The sequence below is a fragment of the Cydia strobilella genome, chromosome 23, assembly GCF_947568885.1.
Source record: "Cydia strobilella chromosome 23, ilCydStro3.1, whole genome shotgun sequence".
Taxonomy (NCBI): domain Eukaryota; kingdom Metazoa; phylum Arthropoda; class Insecta; order Lepidoptera; family Tortricidae; genus Cydia; species Cydia strobilella.
The window spans coordinates 4,660,368-4,679,943 of NC_086063.1; the positions used below are offsets into that span (position 1 = coordinate 4,660,368).

General features: G+C 39.8%; 1 protein-coding gene across 1 annotated transcript in view; it reads right to left on the reverse strand.

Annotated features, from left to right (window-relative positions):
• LOC134751699 (uncharacterized) overlaps positions 1-19,576 on the reverse strand; it is a 60,501-nt gene that overhangs the window by 31,827 nt on the left and 9,098 nt on the right. The window contains exons 7-24 of the mRNA XM_063687144.1: positions 19,354-19,504; positions 16,702-16,853; positions 13,102-13,215; positions 12,235-12,293; positions 10,959-11,091; positions 10,243-10,380; positions 9,725-9,854; positions 8,204-8,349; positions 7,170-7,306; positions 5,748-5,884; positions 4,483-4,615; positions 3,625-3,742; positions 3,170-3,286; positions 2,497-2,628; positions 2,337-2,415; positions 1,641-1,771; positions 629-786; positions 58-115 (exon numbers count right to left, since the gene is read on the reverse strand). Coding sequence (XP_063543214.1) covers positions 58-115; positions 629-786; positions 1,641-1,771; positions 2,337-2,415; positions 2,497-2,628; positions 3,170-3,286; positions 3,625-3,742; positions 4,483-4,615; positions 5,748-5,884; positions 7,170-7,306; positions 8,204-8,349; positions 9,725-9,854; positions 10,243-10,380; positions 10,959-11,091; positions 12,235-12,293; positions 13,102-13,215; positions 16,702-16,853; positions 19,354-19,504 — 2,223 coding nt within the window. The remainder of the gene's footprint in view (positions 1-57; positions 116-628; positions 787-1,640; positions 1,772-2,336; positions 2,416-2,496; positions 2,629-3,169; positions 3,287-3,624; positions 3,743-4,482; positions 4,616-5,747; positions 5,885-7,169; positions 7,307-8,203; positions 8,350-9,724; positions 9,855-10,242; positions 10,381-10,958; positions 11,092-12,234; positions 12,294-13,101; positions 13,216-16,701; positions 16,854-19,353; positions 19,505-19,576) is intronic.

Here is a 19,576-nt window from a genome sequence, read left to right on the forward strand (position 1 = left end):
AGTTCTTTAAACCTAAAAATAACTGCAAAAATGACTCAGGGTCTTAAAAGGTTTTACCTCGTAGCGAGTGAGCAGGGTGCTGTCCGGGCGGAACGTGAAACGAGGGAACACGTTTCTGAAACATTATATAAAATTAAACATTGCTAGCTGAAATTATATACGTAGAAATTACTAAAAGTTTGACTTTCTCGAAAATAATCTGAATCGAACACTAAGCTAATTATACGATTTACAGTAAATATTTTTAGTCACTCGCTCTACAAAAAAAACTTGAGCTTGAGTGGGCAGAATTCCAGTAAGTGTTGTGACAGCGTAGTACATAGTGAGTTCGTGCTATTTATCGTTGCAATTATTGGGCTACCCATTGTACCCAAACCCACCACCGTGCCCGCCTACAACGACCAGACCACCCCCAATCGGTTATTTCATCGCGCGCACAGCGAGTTGCGCGGCGGCTATCGTAAGCGCTACTCATGCACTGTTAGTTGTTGAATATAAAAGACCTAGGCTCTCCGAAACATGTCGTGCGAGTGACTAAATATACGTGAGTATTAAACCGTGATCACGACAGTTTATTAGACAAATACGTCTGAATAAGCGAAGCCGCAAAAAGTCTACTAAAACTCACCTTAAAATAGAAAAGAAGCCAAACTTTTTGAATGGCTGGAGGAAGGCAGAGTCCTTCTCGTGTTTCCTGCGCAATTTGAAGCGCTCCCTGTTGGGCACGGGGGGTGGCGGCTGGTAAGCGACGAACGGCTCGCGAGGGATCTGCAGCCGGTTGTATTCCTAAATACAAACATTACATTTTTTTATATTAAAAAAAAGAATTGAAAAATTCACTGCTGCGGGTAAGACTTGAACTAGCGACCTTTCGGACTCAAATCTTAACCAACTGAACTACTGCAACTTAATAGAAGCATGCGAATCTTTCCATTCCTTCCTTTTTGATTAGGTACATTCCTTAGGGAGACGCACAGCAACATTTATTTACGATAAGAATGTTCTATCCGGAGTCCCAAGTTACATTGAGAATTCACCAGTAACAACGTTCTAATCCATACTAAATATTTGTGCCATTTTCATTATTGTCGCTTGTCAGTAAGGCGCTATTTCCATATAGCTTCAATTAGAAATCAACCTTATCAACAAGCGACAATGTGGTACCTTTTGGTTGAAAACGTCACATATTTTTATTTAGCAGATACGTCTGCGAGCAATGAATTTATAGGACAGAGAGTCGGTTAATTCTTTCATAGTATATTATTCATAAAACAAAATACTAATTCCTTTAAGAAAGTTGGACGATTTGAGATTGAGACAGCGCCTTTTTGTTCTTTATTATACTTTAGAAACTACAATAAATTCCTTCACTACAGGGTATACAAATGTAGTGCATAATTATTTTCGTATACGTCGTTCGTATTTGTCATGTTATTACTTCAGTTAATCTCAGTATTTTTTGTACCGAGACTGACTGAAATACACGTTCGTACGTTTTCGTGAAAATACGAAGGAAAACAATTAAGCGTTATGCATCTGTGTCATCTGTAAGCTATTTTATGCAATTCATGACTTCGCCTTCGGTGTTAATTGTCCTTTAAATAGAAGCGCAAGATATCAAAAATAAGAAGCTTGCTCACTTCTTGTTCTTTAGCAAAGTTGATGGCGTCCTTTATCTGAGGCACCTCTAGCGCCTCCAACAGATACTTCCTACAGATGGCGAACACTAGGACGTGGGTCGTCGTCCGTACAGTATAGAAAGCTGGGAAACCTGAAATATATATACTGGCCTAGTAAATATTTTAAAACAGTATATACAAAGGAGGTAAATCGAAAAAACGTTCTCTTAAACTCTCTGTTCTCCCTCACCATACCGGTTTTCTCACGTCTTCTTTCGCTGTTCAAGCAATCCGTCTTTGGAATTCGCTCCCTCTAACGATTAGACAAGCCCCAAACAAGCTGACTTTCAAACGAATGCTCTACAAGCACCTGCTAGATACTGTCTAGTGGGACCCCCTCCCCCCCTTCCCCGCACATGCAAATATATATTTATGTATATTATATGATAAATTTGTATATGTATTTATATTGTTTATTTATGTAGTTTATAAAGGTATTATAGTATATAAATATTACTAGTTTGTATATTGGCGTTAGTATTAGAATTTATATTTAGATTTTTTTTTTTCGCATCGCACTGCACCCACCTTAACAATTTCTGTTTGGCCCAGTGGTTGACTGGTAGAGAATGCCTCAAGGCATTAAGTCCGCCTTTTGTACTTGTTCTTGTGCAATAAAGTTTAAAATAAATAAATAAATAAATAAAAAACACTTACGAAATAAACATTCGAGTACTCCGAAATGACTTTTTGCGATCAACGTGCCAACCACTTCTTTTGTATCGGGATTTAAAACCTGAACGACAAGCAAACAAAATTTAATAGCTTGATATACAGGTAGAACAATTAGTGATATACCGAAGAATGAGTAACGTACCTCGCAGAAGCCCTTCTTGATGATAAACATCTCTGTGCTGATGTCTCCAGTATTCAGCAGGATCTCGTTCGGCGCGCAGTAGAATATGCGCGCGTTGGAAGACACATTCTTTAAGTCTTCGTTATTTAGTAGCTGGGGAGTCGACAAAATCTCTGGCTAAATAATAAATCCAGCTTTCTAGAAGCTAACCATCGAGCCAGGCGCTGTTGGGTATAGCTTCTTAATCTCGATTTCTAGTCTCTATATCCGGCTTTAATATTAAATTACTTAAATTATTTTCTGTTTCGTAAATAGGTATTGCTAGTTTTTACAATACCATTTGCACACCTGCATGCATACTGAATGCACAGATTTCGTTCATATTGCAGCATTTTGATATATATAACTGTGTTCTAAACAAATTAATTCTTCGAATATTTTTAACACATGCCCCAACGCACATGTGCGTTTACCGTCATACAAGTTTGTTCCTAGGCCACGCCCCCTAGCTGGCAGTGAATGCGTTAATCTTTTATACAGATAATTTTTTGTGACTTATGCGTTTGAAATTTAATAATTGCTTTTCAGAAAACATCGCAAGGAAATCGGTATATCTGTAAATATATTCAAAAGAGTGTTAAGGTCTCACTCCATTGAGGCTAGCCTAGCTGGAGACGACGGTGATTGAACAGACCTTCATGAACGGTATGCAGAGGATGAACTTGCTCCGCTGGCGGGCCAGGATGTCTTGGTACACGTGTGGAGGCAGGTCATAGAACACAGAGCTCTGTTTCGACGTCATCGAGTACGCCTGTGCGAGAAATAACCAACACCAAGAAATATAATGGACGCTGTTTAGCAAGAATGTTAAGAATGTATAAGCCTTTATTCACTGTGCAATAAGATGTCAGCGTCAATTTTGTGGGTTGCGTATATAAATTGCGTCTTGACATGTAAAAGTGCGTTGTGGCCCATTTGCTCCATAAATGTTTGAGTTGAGTTGCAAGACCTGGAGAAGTAATGTAAGATATCTATATGGTGTTCCAGCCTAGCTGCAGGCGTTCGATAAAACTTCTACACCTGCAACACCTGGAGAGTAAGCTGTGTTTAATACAAGTGTAGTATGTGTTAAAAGTGTCTGCAACGTGCCTTCCTGGTGTCCCAGCAGAGCTGCAAATGCTCGAGGAAGCGCTGCCGCAGCTGCAGCGGCACCTGGTGGCCGATGAGGAAGTTGCGCGCGTCTGCGATGCACGAGTCGAAGCTCTCTCTGAAACACGATACATAAAAAAATGCAGTTACTTTTGCATTTATAATACTAACTTTAAGTAAACCTCGACGAATTTAAAAAGCAAAGATGTCATGTTGTTTAAAGTATTTTATACAGAAAACGTGATATAACTATAATAGGGATGTTGACTGTATCTTAATGAAATAAAGCACCAGAACATCAATTGAGAAACGTATAGACTGAAGTTATTTTTAGTCACATTTCTATTTTATACATCGAATATAACTATAAAGCACTATAAAGAGTAACTTGACTGTGACGTCATTGTGTAACATAAATTCCATAGCGGCAAATCGTTTTGACAGAAAAGATACTGATTTGACAAGTAGTCAAATACCCCGTTATTTTTTTTATACCACGTCGGTGGCAATCAAGCATACGGCCCGTATGATGGTAAGCACTTACCGTAGCCTATGGACACCTGCAACACCGGAGATATTATACGCGCGTTGCCGACCCTTTAAAAACCTGTACACTCCTTTTTTGAAGAACCCCATACTGTAGCCCCTCGGGAAAACCTCGGCAGGGAGCTAATTCCACAGCCGAAGCGTACGCGGGAGGAAATTCCTCTTAAACCGCACAGTACGCGACCATTTAGGTGCTAGAGTGTGAGGATGAACGCCCTGCCGATGGCGAGCGGTGCGGTGATAGAAAGCGGCCGTTGGCATCATGTCAAACAATTCTTCAGTTACTACACAACCAAATAGAAAGAGAAGAACCTGAAAGCCGTGGTCACCATGATGGTGGCGGAGTACACGGCCTCGATACTGATACTCAGCACGATGCATATCTCCAGTAGAATCGTAGCGTACATGTTCAACGCAGCGTTTTCTTGCAACATCTCTATATGACCTGGACACACACACACACACGCAATAAACCTATAAACTACTAATAGTAACATCCATACTATCCATACTAATATTATAAATGCGAAAGTCTGTCTGTCTGTTTGTCTGTCTGTCTGTCTGTGTGTTCCCTCTTCACGCTTAAACCGCTGAATCGATTTAGATGAAATTTGGCATAGAGATAGGTTGAGTCCCTGAGAAGGACATAGGATAGTTTTTCTCCCGAAAATCATCCCTTAAGAAAGTAAAAAGCGGGGTGGAATTGAGATAATTAACGAAGTGCCTGCTAATTTGTGTGCATAATATGCTCAAATTGAATAATTGCTAAAAGACTTTCTCCAGGCGCTATTCTTACTCTAGCTGGGGTTACTAAGTCCACGCAGACGAAGTCGCGGGCAAAAGCTAGTTCTTAATAAATAAGTTCAGGGAGTAGGTTTTGTGTTTTTATTGAAGCGTGCTAAATTTTTAAATTAAATTTAAACTGTTTATTAAAAAAAAAAAAAGAAATTACAAAATCTACTCTCAGAATTAGCCTAGTCTACACTCTAATAGATTGTAAGCTAAGTATGGTCTTATTTCTAATATTTCTATTACAATCAGTGCTCATTAAAAGGTTCTCATTAGTCCTGGTTAGATCCGTACCATCGCCCACGCGTCAGTTAACAGGTTAACAGTGACATCAAGCATCAAACATTTAGGGTCAGTTGCACCAACCACAATTAACAGACTGATCAACGTCAAGCAGCAGAAAACTATGAAACTTCCCATACAATAAAATTTAGCGAACGCTAAAACGGTGACTGACGGTTTGGTGCAACTCGCCCTTATTCAGCAAATAGGCCACAGGGGCACTTTTCAATGTCAATTTTTACAAGCAATAAAATTAACCAAAAATTGGACAGTTCGTGAACCTTATTACAAAGGCATAATGTCCACCGATGGACAGTTAAGAGTGTTGCTGCTTGTACTAAACACGACATCCTGGTCTAACTAAACATGTAACAAAGGTGGGCTTCTATTTTTCATTGCCATATTTCAAAGCTGAACTTGGTAACGCAAACTGATTTGGATATAAGTTTTTATCCAGCAGCATAGTGTTTTAGTTAGGACAGCTTATTTCAATTCATTTGACTCACATGTAAAGGTAAGTATCGACATGGCCCAATAGAGGCTAAAGAACAGGCGGTTTAAGATGTTCTTGTTATCATCGTCCAGAGGAGCTTGAGTCCAGTACGGCTCGTGAGTGAAGCTGTCTACTTGACAGAAGCCGTATCTGTAAGAAAACACCATGTTAAAGTTCTGAGGACTTCCGCCACAGAATATATAATAATAGTACTAGGTACAGAAGATTCACTCTCTAACAAAACGCGACTACTACGCGCGGCGGCGCAAGCGCGTGCAGGCGTCCGTTCCGTAGCGGTGTGCGGCAATTACTATGGCAAAACCTCAAAATTGAGGCGGCCGCGGAGTGAGACACGCCTGCTTCCGCGAACATTGAGAGTCAGAATTTTGTTACTCAATTCAAATTCATTCAATTATTCGATCGTCACAGAAGTAGGTAGGTACCGTAATTTCTAGGTCGTGGCTCTTTCTTATTTTTTATTGACTAAGGAAACAAATTACAGTTTATTAGATTATTACAAGACCCATCGTCGGCAAAACTTTATGGAGGTTTGTGTGCCGATGGAGTTCGAGAATAGTATAAAGAAAAACAATATTATATCCTATATCTTATCATAAGTATGATTCTTAGTATACATAGCTTGTGTCGTTAGTTTTTAATAAGTGCATTTTAACGACTTTTTTATATGTTTGCTCTTACTCAAGCTGGTTGCTCTGCTTCAAAAGTGATATTTAAGGGTCTGGCTTGTGGTGAGAGTGCCAATGGTTTTGAGGCTCGGATACCTACGTTTTCATTTGTTTTTTATTCTTAACGCCGCTTCTCACGCTCCGCTGGTCGCCCCGCTCAGTTTGAACACTAGCGCTGCTAGCACTGTTACTTAGTCGGCATTTCTTGTATGAAATAGGGAAAGCCAAGATGAGAATAACAGTTTATCAACGCGAGACGAGCGTGAGCTCCTTTGCATCTGGAGGGGCGCGTATTTTGTGAATATGATTAGTTTATGATTTAGTTTAATTTAGGTTAAGATTTTTTGTAATAGTTAAGTAGATTTTAGTTTATTATGTTTCGCTAATCATTTTATCTCTTAGGTTATTAATTCGATTCTTGAGTTTAATATTATATAATGTGTTTTTTTTTATAGAAATAAACAGTTTATCAACTGCTAAACATTATTCATAGCCCCAACCCTTTTTGTAAGAGGCTTGCGACCAGTAGTTGGGCGTAAATATTACCAGTAGCAGAGGAAGCATTGCTGCATCACAACAACAACAACGAAGTACCACGCGAACAGCAGCAGCAAGCACACGAAGAAGAGGATGACGTTGGTGTGGTACACGCACTCCTGCACTAGGGTCTGGAGCATGCGGATGACCTGGACAAAGCACAGACCAACCAGCTTGAAGAGGCTTGTTCCCAGCAGTGGGACATATAATACCCGTAGCAGAGGACGCATTGCTGCACTGAAGCAAGGCAGTAGCATGCGAAGAATAGCAGCAGCGCGCACACGAAGAAGCGGATGAGGTTGGTGTGGTCCACGCACTCCTCCTCCAAGGTCCGGATCATGCGGATTACCTGGACAAGCATAGATCAATCAGCTTTTCGGTGTAGAAAAACATCGCGAGAAAACCAGAGAGATCCCTATAAGGCCGCTTTCGTATAAACTAGAGCCTACGCGAAGGGATTTGACGCCAAGCGGACCCTAGACTCCTATAGGTCGTGGCAAAAACCGAGCAACGTTAGGAAGATGATTTTTTATGAAGGAATACATTTATAAAAATGTATGTACCTATATGTTATTTGAGCCAGAAAATATTCTGGGTCCAATGGGTCCATACATTTAGGTTCTCTTGACTGCACATTTCTAATAGTTTTTCTGTGTGTGTGTGTGTGTAAAGAATAAAGATCTATTTTGTGTATTTTTTTCAAAATTTTAGACCCAGTAGTTTCGGAGATAAAGGGGGGGGGGAAATAGTCATTTTTTGCCAATTTTCTTGAACAGCTTCTAAACTGTTTATCCTAAAATTATAAAAAAAATATATTTGAGATTCTCACAATGAGCTCTTTCATTTGATATATAACACGATATAGTTTGAAAAACTTTATTTTTTAATTTTCTCATTTACCTTCCAAAAGTGGCCCCCGTGTTTAAAATTAATTTGTTTACGTTACATATCCGTCTTTGGGTCACAAACTTACATACATACTGTATGTATACCAAATCCCAACTCAATTGGTCCACTAGTTTCGGAGAAAATAGGCTGTGACAGACGGACAGACAGACAGACGCACGAGTGATCCTATAAGGGTTCCGTTTTTTACTTTTGAGGTACGGAACCCTAAAAATAGCAACCTCTTACAAAACTCAGATAAATTGTCTCTTTCTAATAAACAGAAATGTCAAAATGACAGGGACAAACGATTATCAACAGTTTGTACGATTCGACAGACTTTAATGCATAAAGTAAGCACCTTTGGAAACCTGAGGATCCTGTTAATGCCACGTAACTCTCCTTCCCCTACGAAAGAGAAGATGGGCACCGTAGCCAGCACGTCTACTAGGAACCACGGGGAACGCACTTGCTTCGAGGCCGTCTCCATGAATGTTATAGGAACGCCTGCGGTTAGAAAGAGGTAGAAACATTGGTTAGGGCCGATGTGATTCATGTGATAGAAAGAGAAGATGAGTGCCGAAGTTGGCACCCTAAAAAAAACCGTCGGAACCGTGAATGATCTCATCTCCATGAACGTTAAAGGGTCCGCAAAAGTTTACCAGAATCAAACATCGGAAGTCGTGACAAAATTCTTGACAACCTTATCTTTCTGGAACGTCGTTCGAATTTAATAAACTTACTCGTAATCCGACCTTCATTGTGAATTCAGGGGCAATTGTAAAACAAGTGCAATGAAAAGAAAGCATCGTGAGGCGACCGATATAATTTGTAAATAGATGCAAAAGTATATATGTGTCGTTGTGTGCACGTCGCTGAACGCTTGGGCTAGCGTCGGGAATACAAGCTTACGGGTTAATCATTCCCTAAGCTACAAACGAGTAATTGATTACGTAACACATATGTAGCCGCCGTGCAGGTCTCGATGACAAATAAAAAGACTGCGATTTGAAGTAAACTTATAATCAATAGGTGCTGGTTACTTTACAAGGTACCGTTGACGTAAACGGTTAAAGGTGTAGAAGTGGTCGTAACAGTATGGAGGCTGATGCGAAAGTGGTTAAGCTAATTTTGAATGTTAAAAATGGTAGTCTAAATTTAGGTGCCTCTAATTAGCCGCGATACAGGTTATGTGGAGCGCTCCTATTGGTGCATTTAAATAAGCCTCCGCATAGTAAGCGAGCCCGACGGCTGCGTTTTGCTACTGCATTATACACATAAAAGGTTGCGTTCGCAACATAACCTAATAATACGTATACGAGTACCGTCTTGTACAGGAAAGGACGAACCACACTGGAACTTGGCGCATGGTATGTATACGGAGTGATGTGTCTTATATTAAGTAGGGAATAGTAAGGGTTTTGCTGTGTAAACTGTGCGTCGTCTTTTGAGTAGTGATGAGTTGTTACACTTGTGGCCGATATTTAAGAGAATGCTTGTGCTCAGGTGATGGTACTTAAAAAGTTGTTGTCCTTTTTAATAGTTTATTGATCTATGTTGATATGTTTGATATGATATACAAGCACACGAGCAGACGAACCGTCTGATGGTAAGCCATTACCGTCGCCCATGGTTCCCTGAAACACCAGAGGGGTTGCAAGTGCGTCGCTGACCTTTATAAAAATAAAATAATAAAAATAAAAATAGTTTATTTACCAAAAAATTATACATTGTTTTATTAACCTATGATCTCCACACTAGGCTAGGCCTGTCTTGTGGAGTCAGTTGAGACAATTCCAATTTTAAGATCCTTTAAGATGGGAGTATGATCTTTTCTTGAAGGTGACGATGAAGAACTATGAGAAATAAAAGAAAGCATCACCTTCCTCAACGTTGGTCCCCGTCGAGAGATAGGCGATAATGTCCAGCACGTAGATCGCCGTCACCATGATGTCGAAGAAACAGAACTCTAAGGAAAGGGTCTTCTTGAAGATGATGTGGTACGGGTATATCTGTGCAAATACAATATAAATAAAATATAATTATATTTTTTTTATTAAAAAAAAAAAACATTATTTTTGTACAAACGGGAAAACCTAAAAAATGCTCTGACGAGACGAGAACATATGCATCGGGGCTAATATTGTATTTTCACCTCAGCAGCTCGAACGAGGATACTTTGCTGCTTAAAAACAGTGAGCAAAATCGCATTTTGCTGAGCCAATGATGAGAGAGAAAAATGATGTCCCACATACAAGTTCAAACAGCACGGAGAATTGAATACCAACACCGGCCGTCCCATGTAAACCATGTCGGGTGCCTGACAAACTCATACTTTGCGTTCGGCGGCCAACCCGTTGAATAACCAGTGTAATTAAGCCTTTATTTCCGATTACTCACGAAGCACACGGTCAAGATGAGACAAGCCGTAAACCAGTTCCAAGCGGTGAGCAGCGAGGACGTGGGCTGCAGGATGCAGGGGAAGGTCTGTCGGAGACAGATCGGATCCGAATCGTCCGTCAGTGTCGCGTCTGCGCGCTGCAAGTAAACGAGTTATTTAATAAAAGCTGCAAAATGTAGACGATCAGTCAGTTTCAGGCGGTGAGCAGCGTGAACATGGGCTGCGAGATGCAAGGAAAGGTCTGTCGGAGGCAGAACGGATCCGAGTCATCACTTCATCAGTCCGTGTCGCATCCGCGCGCTGAAAGCAAATCTTGTTTGCAGTATGAACCTGACCCGGGGCAAAGAGACGGTCTTCTGACTGGTTGTTCAAGGATCCGCAAAATTAAGAACAGCAGAGAGCATGAGCAGAGTTGTGAATTTTTGTTCGTAAGTATATTAGTGTGTTGTGTTAGTAGCATTCAGCATATTATTACGAGCCTCACATCATATCGATAGCAATAGCATTGCCTGTAATCAAATTGTTGCCACAAAGTACCTATTACTTTGTGACAACAATTTGATTACAGCGAAAATACATATAAGTATACTACTAGCGACTGGAGTGAATGGTAGATAAATTGAATTTGGCAGATTTTTCGAAATTACGGAATGTCTCGGTTTACGGAATAAACCAAAAACACCTTAGACTCGAAAAATTAATAATTTGTTCTTACGTTTCTCATAAGATAGCAGCCAGCGATCTCCAGCAGATAATCGGGCCGCGCTAGCAACAGTTCTCTGTCCTCATTGCGCGCCTCTTTCAGCGCCATCAGGGTCTTCTTGAACTCCAGGATGCTGCTTTTATATCTGTGGTAATTGATAAAAACCGGCCAAGATGCGTCGGGCCATGCTCAGTGTAGGGTTCCGTAGATACCCGTCTGTCACAATACTGCCCTCGTAGTGAAGAATGCAGTAATTGCAAAAACAAAGTTTCGAGAAAAAAAGGTGATTGAAGGTTTCTTGTGAAATTTTATACTAAAGGAGATATAATTATAACATTTATATTTTTATAAAAACTTGAATTAGTACTTTCCGTCGTATTGTTTAGTTATTGATTACTTTTTAGGGTTCCGTACCCAAAGGGTAAAAACAGGACCCTATTACTAAGACTCCGCTGTCCGTCTGTCCGTCTGTCACCAGGCTGTATCTCATGAACCGTGATAGCTAGACAGTTGAAATTTTCACAGATGATGTATTTCTGTTGCCGCTATAACAACAAATACTAAAAACAGAATAATATAAATATTTAAATGGGGCTCCCATACAACAAACGTGATTTTTTGCTGTTTTTTTCCGTAATGGTACGGAACCCTTCGTGCGCGAGTCCGACTCGCACTTGGCCGGTTTTTTCCTTTAGGAGCAATAATTACCTAAAATATTCACTTTATCAAATTTATAGTGTGGGGTTTCGTGTCGGGTCTTACATAACGAATAGAGGTCTTCAACAATATTTTTTTTCATAAAGTGAATTTATTATCCGGTATAATCGCTTCGAAAAAAAAAACTTGCACCTCACCCTGTTTTAAACCATATGGGTTCAAAAAAATCGTAAAAAAAACGTGTAAGTACGACTAGTACGAGTAAAACTTAATAAAGATTTTCAATGACAACCATAAATAGCGAACATGACTTTTGAATTACTTATCGCATGAAAGTCTTCCCATCTTAGTAAAGATGTACAAAGCGCAGCAAAGGTATACTCCCTTTTGCTTGTTACATATGTAGGTAGTAGGTACAGGATACTTACCTACCTAATAATAACCCTGTTCAAGGCAGCGTATTGTGACGAACAGGTAGGTAACTACAGAACCCTACACTGAGCATGACTCGATATGCTTTGGCTTAAATATATCTTGATATCTAAGAGTTGAATATATATAGGTAAAAACATCCGTAAATTACTAAGGAAATTTTTGGTGATTTTTGGTAAATAACTAAGATAATATTTACTGTGTAGGTGCAGGTCTTCTTATGAAATAATAATGCCTCTTCACTTTGTTCATGTGGTCCTTAGAAAAAAAATGTATATTTAATTATTAAATAACATTCCATATAATAATAATAAAATTTGAGTATGTGAACTGGTAATAAAAAGAAACTTGCAAATACTAACAAGGAAAGACACTGTTTTTTTTTAACAAAAGGGACTTAGGCTTGTTTTGTCGGCTCGCGTCAGAGTCGTTGGCACGCGCGTCCACAATCAATAGTAGCACAGACCAGACATCATGTCTTCCCTGCTCCTATCCATAACGGAGCGCGGAGAAATCGTTCGGTCCAAGGAGACAAGAACTATGTTTAACCGTGGACCAACTTGATATTTGCTTTATTTGTTTCTCAATCGTTCTTACACACCCGTTACGAGAACGAGAAATTGAACGACGAGGTGTCCCGGCGCGTGCAGCGTGGTGTCGAACTTTCAAAGACGCGTCAGCAAGCACTGAGGCCCCATACCGTTATATTTGTTTAACAGACCTAACTAAGGGCCGGTACGGTACAGCTAGACCGTACTGCAACTCGACTGTAATTTATATGGGAACCGCACGCTGACTGCACAGTTTCATACAAATTGCAGTCACCCGTTGCAGTCCGTCTACACCGGTTCTTACTCTCATGAGCTCTGTTCTTATGATGTGCCGTTGGAAAGTTAAAAAAAATCCACATTGAAAAATTTCTGAAACTTAATATTTTTGTATGAGGATCTAAATTTTCCGTTTCTAAAATTAAAGTTTCCTTATTTTCCCATGAACTTTTCTACAACTTCTCCAACTTTTCTGAAACTTTCCGCAACTTGGACATCAGTATGTACTCTTTCCTTACTCGTAATTCGTTGAGCATGAGTCTCCCCTGCCCGCTGCCCCGCAGCCGCAGCGCGGCGCGCCACAGCCCGCGCGCGCGCAGCACACGCGCCGCGCAGAATGTGCCCGCGCGCATCTGCGTGTACACTCAAACAAATAACTCATTTAACACAACAAAAATCACAAAACAACATGAATAATAATTTAGGTGACTAAAATAATTTCTCCCATATCCGACAGTGGTTTAATTAACAACTGTGAAAACAAAAAAAAGCATTATCCAAATCAGCCCAAACGTGTTCGAGAAATCTGAAATATTGAAAACCTCAAAGATTCATGGTTTAAATTCAAAATATTCTTTATTCAAGTACGCCTAGCAACAAGCACTTTCAAATCGTAATTTAAAAACATTATCACAACAATTAATTTTTAACAAGCAGAAACGTCTGCGATCGATGCTATTAAGCTTAGAATAAATTTAAAAGTGGAAAAATTACTGCCTTGGGTGAGACTTAATCCAGAGGCCGTGAGTTCAAGTCTCACCCAAGGCAGTAATTTTTCCACTTTTAAATTTATTCTAAGCTAATTATCACAACAATTAGTTGATGCAGTTATTATTCCTCCTCCTTCAAAATGTTGAAGTCGGTAAATGTTAAATTTTCGATTGATGCACCTGAACGTGTGCCCGTCCCCCGCCTGCCGCGCAGCCCCCCCAAGGCGTGAGGATCGTGCCGCGTGTGAAACGCAGCATAGGAGACACGTCGTCTTCAGCTGTCAGCATCTGATTAACCATGTACACATTAGGGTCGGTTGCAAGCCTAGGTACACATGGCCCTAAGATAGACCAGCTAGACTGTTAGAAATATTGTATTAGCACCCTTATAATACCTACGCATGTGTGTATCACACCTAACCTCCTTTCTGTATATGTCACTATGAATTTATCTATTCTCTTTGGTATCGACTACGCTGATGATCGGACGTGGCTCCCTATTTTACAAGTATATTTGTGTATTCAAGACAATAAAACAAATTGATATGCGAACAGTGACTGTTTATTTTCCACTGCCCTTGCGGAACCTGGTATCCGCGCAATAGGTTCTGGGCACAGTCACGATTTACACTCGCTGTTCACTGTCACGCCGTCTCCACGTGGGTTCTACTTCGGATCGCCGGTAAGCGCATTTATCATGGCCGCCGAGTTGAATCATTCTCCAAGCTACTCCAGCCAATCAATTGAAAAGCTGCGAGGCTCTGAAAACTACCAGACGTGGAAGTACCAGATCAGGATGCTGCTGACCCTCGACGGCTTGTGGGAGACTGTGGAAGGGACAGACGTGGACCCGTCGCACGTCAAACGAGCATTGGCTCGCATCGGTCTCAGCGTGTCGACCGCGTGCCTACAACACATTCGACAGGCTACTACTTCAAAGGAAGCATGGGATAACCTCAAATCGGTATTTGAGAATAAAGGTCTGTACAGGCGCGTGCTGCTCTTGCGGCAGTTGCATCGTATAGAATATAAGCAATTTAATTGCATGTCCCGTTACCTGGAAGCGGTGATGTCGCTCGTGCATCAACTAGCGGACATTGATAAAAATATTGAAGACAAAGAAGTGGTGGAACTACTTCTTAGCGGACTGCCAGATGAATACGACGCCCTGGTAAGCAACCTCGAGACTGCGAATATTGCCGACAACAACCTCACCGCTGACATGGTGAGATCTCGCCTTCTCCAAGAAGAATCGCGGAAAAAGGAAGGATCTTCCTATGTGGATGAAGCCGCTATGTTTTCCAAGGCAAGAAATCATTCCGTCAGTGCAACACCGAGACAACAAAAGCAAGTTATTTGTCACTACTGCGGAAAAGGAGGCCACGTAAAAAGCAAATGCTTCAAATATAGGAAAGACAAGGTGAAGAATCGGTCACTTCTAGCTACCGAGTCATCGAAAGCATTCTTTGCTAAGAAGTCAACCTTTTACCTGGACTCTGGTTGCTCCAATCATCTTTGCAATGACAAGACAATCCTGAAGGACTACAAGGAGTTGCCGGGCGAAGGAAGTAAAGTGACTCTGGCCAATGATGACTCTATATCAGCTGAAGGTGTCGGGGAACTACTAGTGGGTGGTGTCATCGATAAACTTAATAAGGTATTATATGTCCCTAACTTGACCGCTAATTTGTTATCTGTGAGTAAATTGTGTGATATAGGCTATACTGTAGTTTTTACCAAAGATAAATGTAATATATATAATAGTTGTAAAATTCATGGCAACCCTATTACCTCGGCATTTAATAGGAATGGTTTATATGAATGGGTTGGGTGTAGTCAAGGGAAAGGAACTTCGCAAGAAGTGCACTCTTCCATGTTCTTGCATAATAGGCAAAATACACAGAGTGCTAATGTAGCTGTTTCTTCTCTGCCAGTTCAACTTCTACATTCCCGTTTAGGTCACCTTAGCTTTAAAAGCATGTGTACTTTAAGGGATGATCCTGCAACCGGCATCAAATTTCAGGAAACTTCTGGTGTAAAGTGTGAGACCTGTCTGCTTGGGAAGCAAGTTTCCTTGCCGTATCCCGTGGGCGAGGCTACACGTGCAAACAAACCTTTGCAACTTGTGCATAGTGATGTAGCAGGTCCGTTTCAAGAAGACAGCATTGGCGGTGCGAGGTTCATGGTAACCATGACTGACGACTACACCAGGAAGTCACACATCTTCCTCATGCGTCATAAATCCGAGGTAATTGAACATTTTATTACTTATAAGAATTTGGTAGAAAAACAATTAGGATTGCCAATTAAAACACTTCGGACAGATTTTGGGTCTGAATATTGTAACAAAAGTTTTGCTGATTTTCTTAGAAAAGAGGGTATTGTTCATCAGAAGAGTGTACCTTATTGCCATCAGCAGTGTGGTGTTGCTGAGAGACTGAATAGGACTCTTCTTGACAAAGCTAGATGTATGCTATATGAAGCTGGTCTCAGCAAGCGTTTTTGGGGTGAAGCAGTTATGACTGCCGCATACTTAAAGAATAGGAGTCCAACAAGTGCATTGTCGGGACGTACTCCTGAAGAGCTCTGGACAGGTACTACACCAGACCTCAGGCATCTTCACGTCTTTGGCTGTATTGCCTATTCCTTAATACCTAAAGAAAATCGTCGCAAACTTGATCCTAGAAGCAAACCTTATATTTTTGTTGGTTACAGTGAAACAACAAAAGGGTTTAGGCTTTTGGACCCACTGAACCCTAAGAAAGTAATTTTGTCTCGAAATGTTGTGTTTTTAGAAGATACATTTTACAACAACTTAGATAAACTAAGTTTTAACCAATCTGACAATGAGAATATATTTTATGAATTTGAATTTACTTATAATGATAATGCTAAATCTAGTCATAATAATATTGAAAATAATGATAATTTAATTCCTAGTCAGGATAATGTAATTGAAATCCCTAGTGATAGTAATGAAAATTTAGTTTCTAGTCAAACTGATGAGGATTCAATGTCTATTCAAAATGAGCAAATTCCAATCTGTAACTCAAGAAGTGAAGAACATATGTATAATCAAAAAACTGATGATTCTTCCATGGCGTTTTCAGATTCAGAGGAATTCTGTACCGGAAGCGAGAATGAGGAGCCAGGCTGCTCTACTTCAGGCTCAGGTGACTCGTCGAGCGAGTCTATAGTGCTGTCGCCGCGACCGTCACATTCAGGGGAAGCCCTGCCCCCAGCTGATGCGCCGGCTGTACATTCCTCACGTCCCGTACGTACTACAAGGTCACAAAAACCCAAAAGGTATGCTGATTATACGTCAGACTACTCCATGGTAGCGCACAACGCTGCGTCTGTCTGCAATCTAGATGTACCCCTATCGTATAAGGATGCTGTCACTGGTCCCCTTGGTGCAGAATGGTCTACCGCAATGAAGTGTGAGTATGACTCTCTCATAGCTAATAAAGTTTGGAGATTAGTTGATAGGCCACATAACATTAATGTAATAAAGTCAAAATGGGTATATAAAATTAAAACAGATGCATCGGGTAATTTTGATAAATTTAAAGCGCGCCTTGTTGCCATGGGTTATACACAAGTCCCTGGTGTGGACTATAAAGACACATTTTCACCAGTTGTAAGACATAGTACAATGAGAATATTGTTTGCTTTAGCTTGTGAGTATAATTTAAGCATAGATCACATTGATGTGACCACAGCTTTTCTCAATGGAGACCTTGAGGAAACCATTTATATGGAACTTCCACCAGGCTTTAATCATAACCATAAAAATAAAGTTTGTTTGTTGCAAAAAGGTATCTATGGTCTTAAACAAGCTAGTAGAATTTGGAATAACAAAGTAAATAGAATACTGTGTGAAAATGGGTTTATTCAAAGTAGACATGAACCTTGTATCTATATAAGTAAAGATAAAAATAGCTTAGTAATAGTTGCACTTTATGTAGACGACTTTTACATTTTCTCTAATAACGACTCTTGTAAAAATAATCTTTTTAATATACTACAAAGTAAGTTTCATTGTAAAAACTTAGGAAACTTAAAGAGTTGTCTAGGCATCAATGTCGTAAGGGAGGGAGATGTATTGAAGTTGGATCAAAGTGACTATATTATGAAAGTACTTAAGCGGTTTAATATGGAAAATTGTAAACCTGTTTCTACACCTATGTCTGTAGGATGTAAATTTGAAACTGATGGAGAAAACTTATGTGATGAAACCTATAATTATAGAGAACTTATTGGTTCCTTGATGTACTTAGCTGTTTGTACCAGGCCAGACATAGCATATGCTTGTAGCCATTTGAGTCAGTATAATTCAAAGTTTAATAAAAGTCATTGGCTTGCAGCGAAACGGATTTTGAGATATCTAGCGGGAACAATTAACTATTCCTTATATTTTATAAAGAGTAGAGAATTGAATTTAACCGCATATGCTGATGCCGACTGGGCTAATGATGTAGATAGACGTTCTTATACTGGTTTTGTAATAAAGTTAGGCTCGAACTGTATACATTGGGAATCACGCAAACAGCGGTGTGTTGCACTTAGTTCTACAGAAAGTGAATTCATTTCAATTAATGATGTATGTAAAGACCTATGTTTCATCAAGAATATTTTGTTTGAAATTTTACATGTGAAACCTTACATCACTGTGTTTAATGACAATCAGAGCGCGCACAAGCTTTTACTTTGTAAAGAATATTCACATAAGCGTACTAAGCACATAGATGTACGGTATCACCACATAAAGGACTTGGTACATAATAATGTGTTAACAGTAAAATACTTACCAACCGAAGAAATGATGGCCGATGTACTTACCAAACCGCTGAGTCTATGTAAACATTCTAAATTCATTCAGAGCATGAACATAAAGTTAGATAATTAGGTATGTTTGCATGTGTGAAAGTAAGGTCATTATATAATAGTTTATTTTGCTTACAAATGTACATGTGCAATCGTAAAAATAGCATGCACTGTCTCTTCACTTTGTCCATGTTTGTGTCGTGTGAAAGCATGTTATTATACGAATGTGTATATGGATAGAGTTAGTCTCTACTTAAGGCAAGCATTATTGTAAATGTAAACTGATATAATTGATATTATATTGAGTTCAAGCCTTTTATCAGGGATGTGCCAATACACATTGATAACTTATTCTTGTTTTGTATAATGTTCTGTGTGCTCATGTTGTGTTTATGCATTGGTCTTATAAGTATGAGGGGAAGTGTTAGAAATATTGTATTAGCACCCTTATAATACCTACGCATGTGTGTATCACACCTAACCTCCTTTCTGTATATGTCACTATGAATTTATCTATTCTCTTTGGTATCGACTACGCTGATGATCGGACGTGGCTCCCTATTTTACAAGTATATTTGTGTATTCAAGACAATAAAACAAATTGATATGCGAACAGTGACTGTTTATTTTCCACTGCCCTTGCGGAACCTGGTATCCGCGCAATAACGTCCTATAGTTACGTCAGCCGTCTCCGTTATTACTCAGGCAATAGATTCTCTACATTATTGTTCCTTTTAAAAACAAAGATATCTCGAGCATTATACCTATACAGTGGCTTGGCGTGGCTTCCAAATATTTCTAAAAAACGGAATCGCCAAAGAAATCCATACAATTTTCTAAACAAAATGAGGTTTACCAATAACCAGTTAAATTGAATTGAAATGAAAATCTTTATTTCGGATTATACCCATAATAACATAATATATAAATAAAATCTATATGTGTCGATAGCACTAACCTCAATGTCTCCATAGGTGATGTAGATGATGGAGTCCTTTAGGGAGTTCCGCTTGATGATGCAGTCCCCAGGAATGTAGAAGATGGTCTCCATGTGTCTGGCTAGTTCGGAGAGGAACTCGTAGGACAGGTCGCGAAGAAGGCCGCTCTGAAGATAAGATAAGGTAAGGTGAGATAAAGCAGTCCACGGGGTATTACGAGTTGCATGAGTGCGACCGAT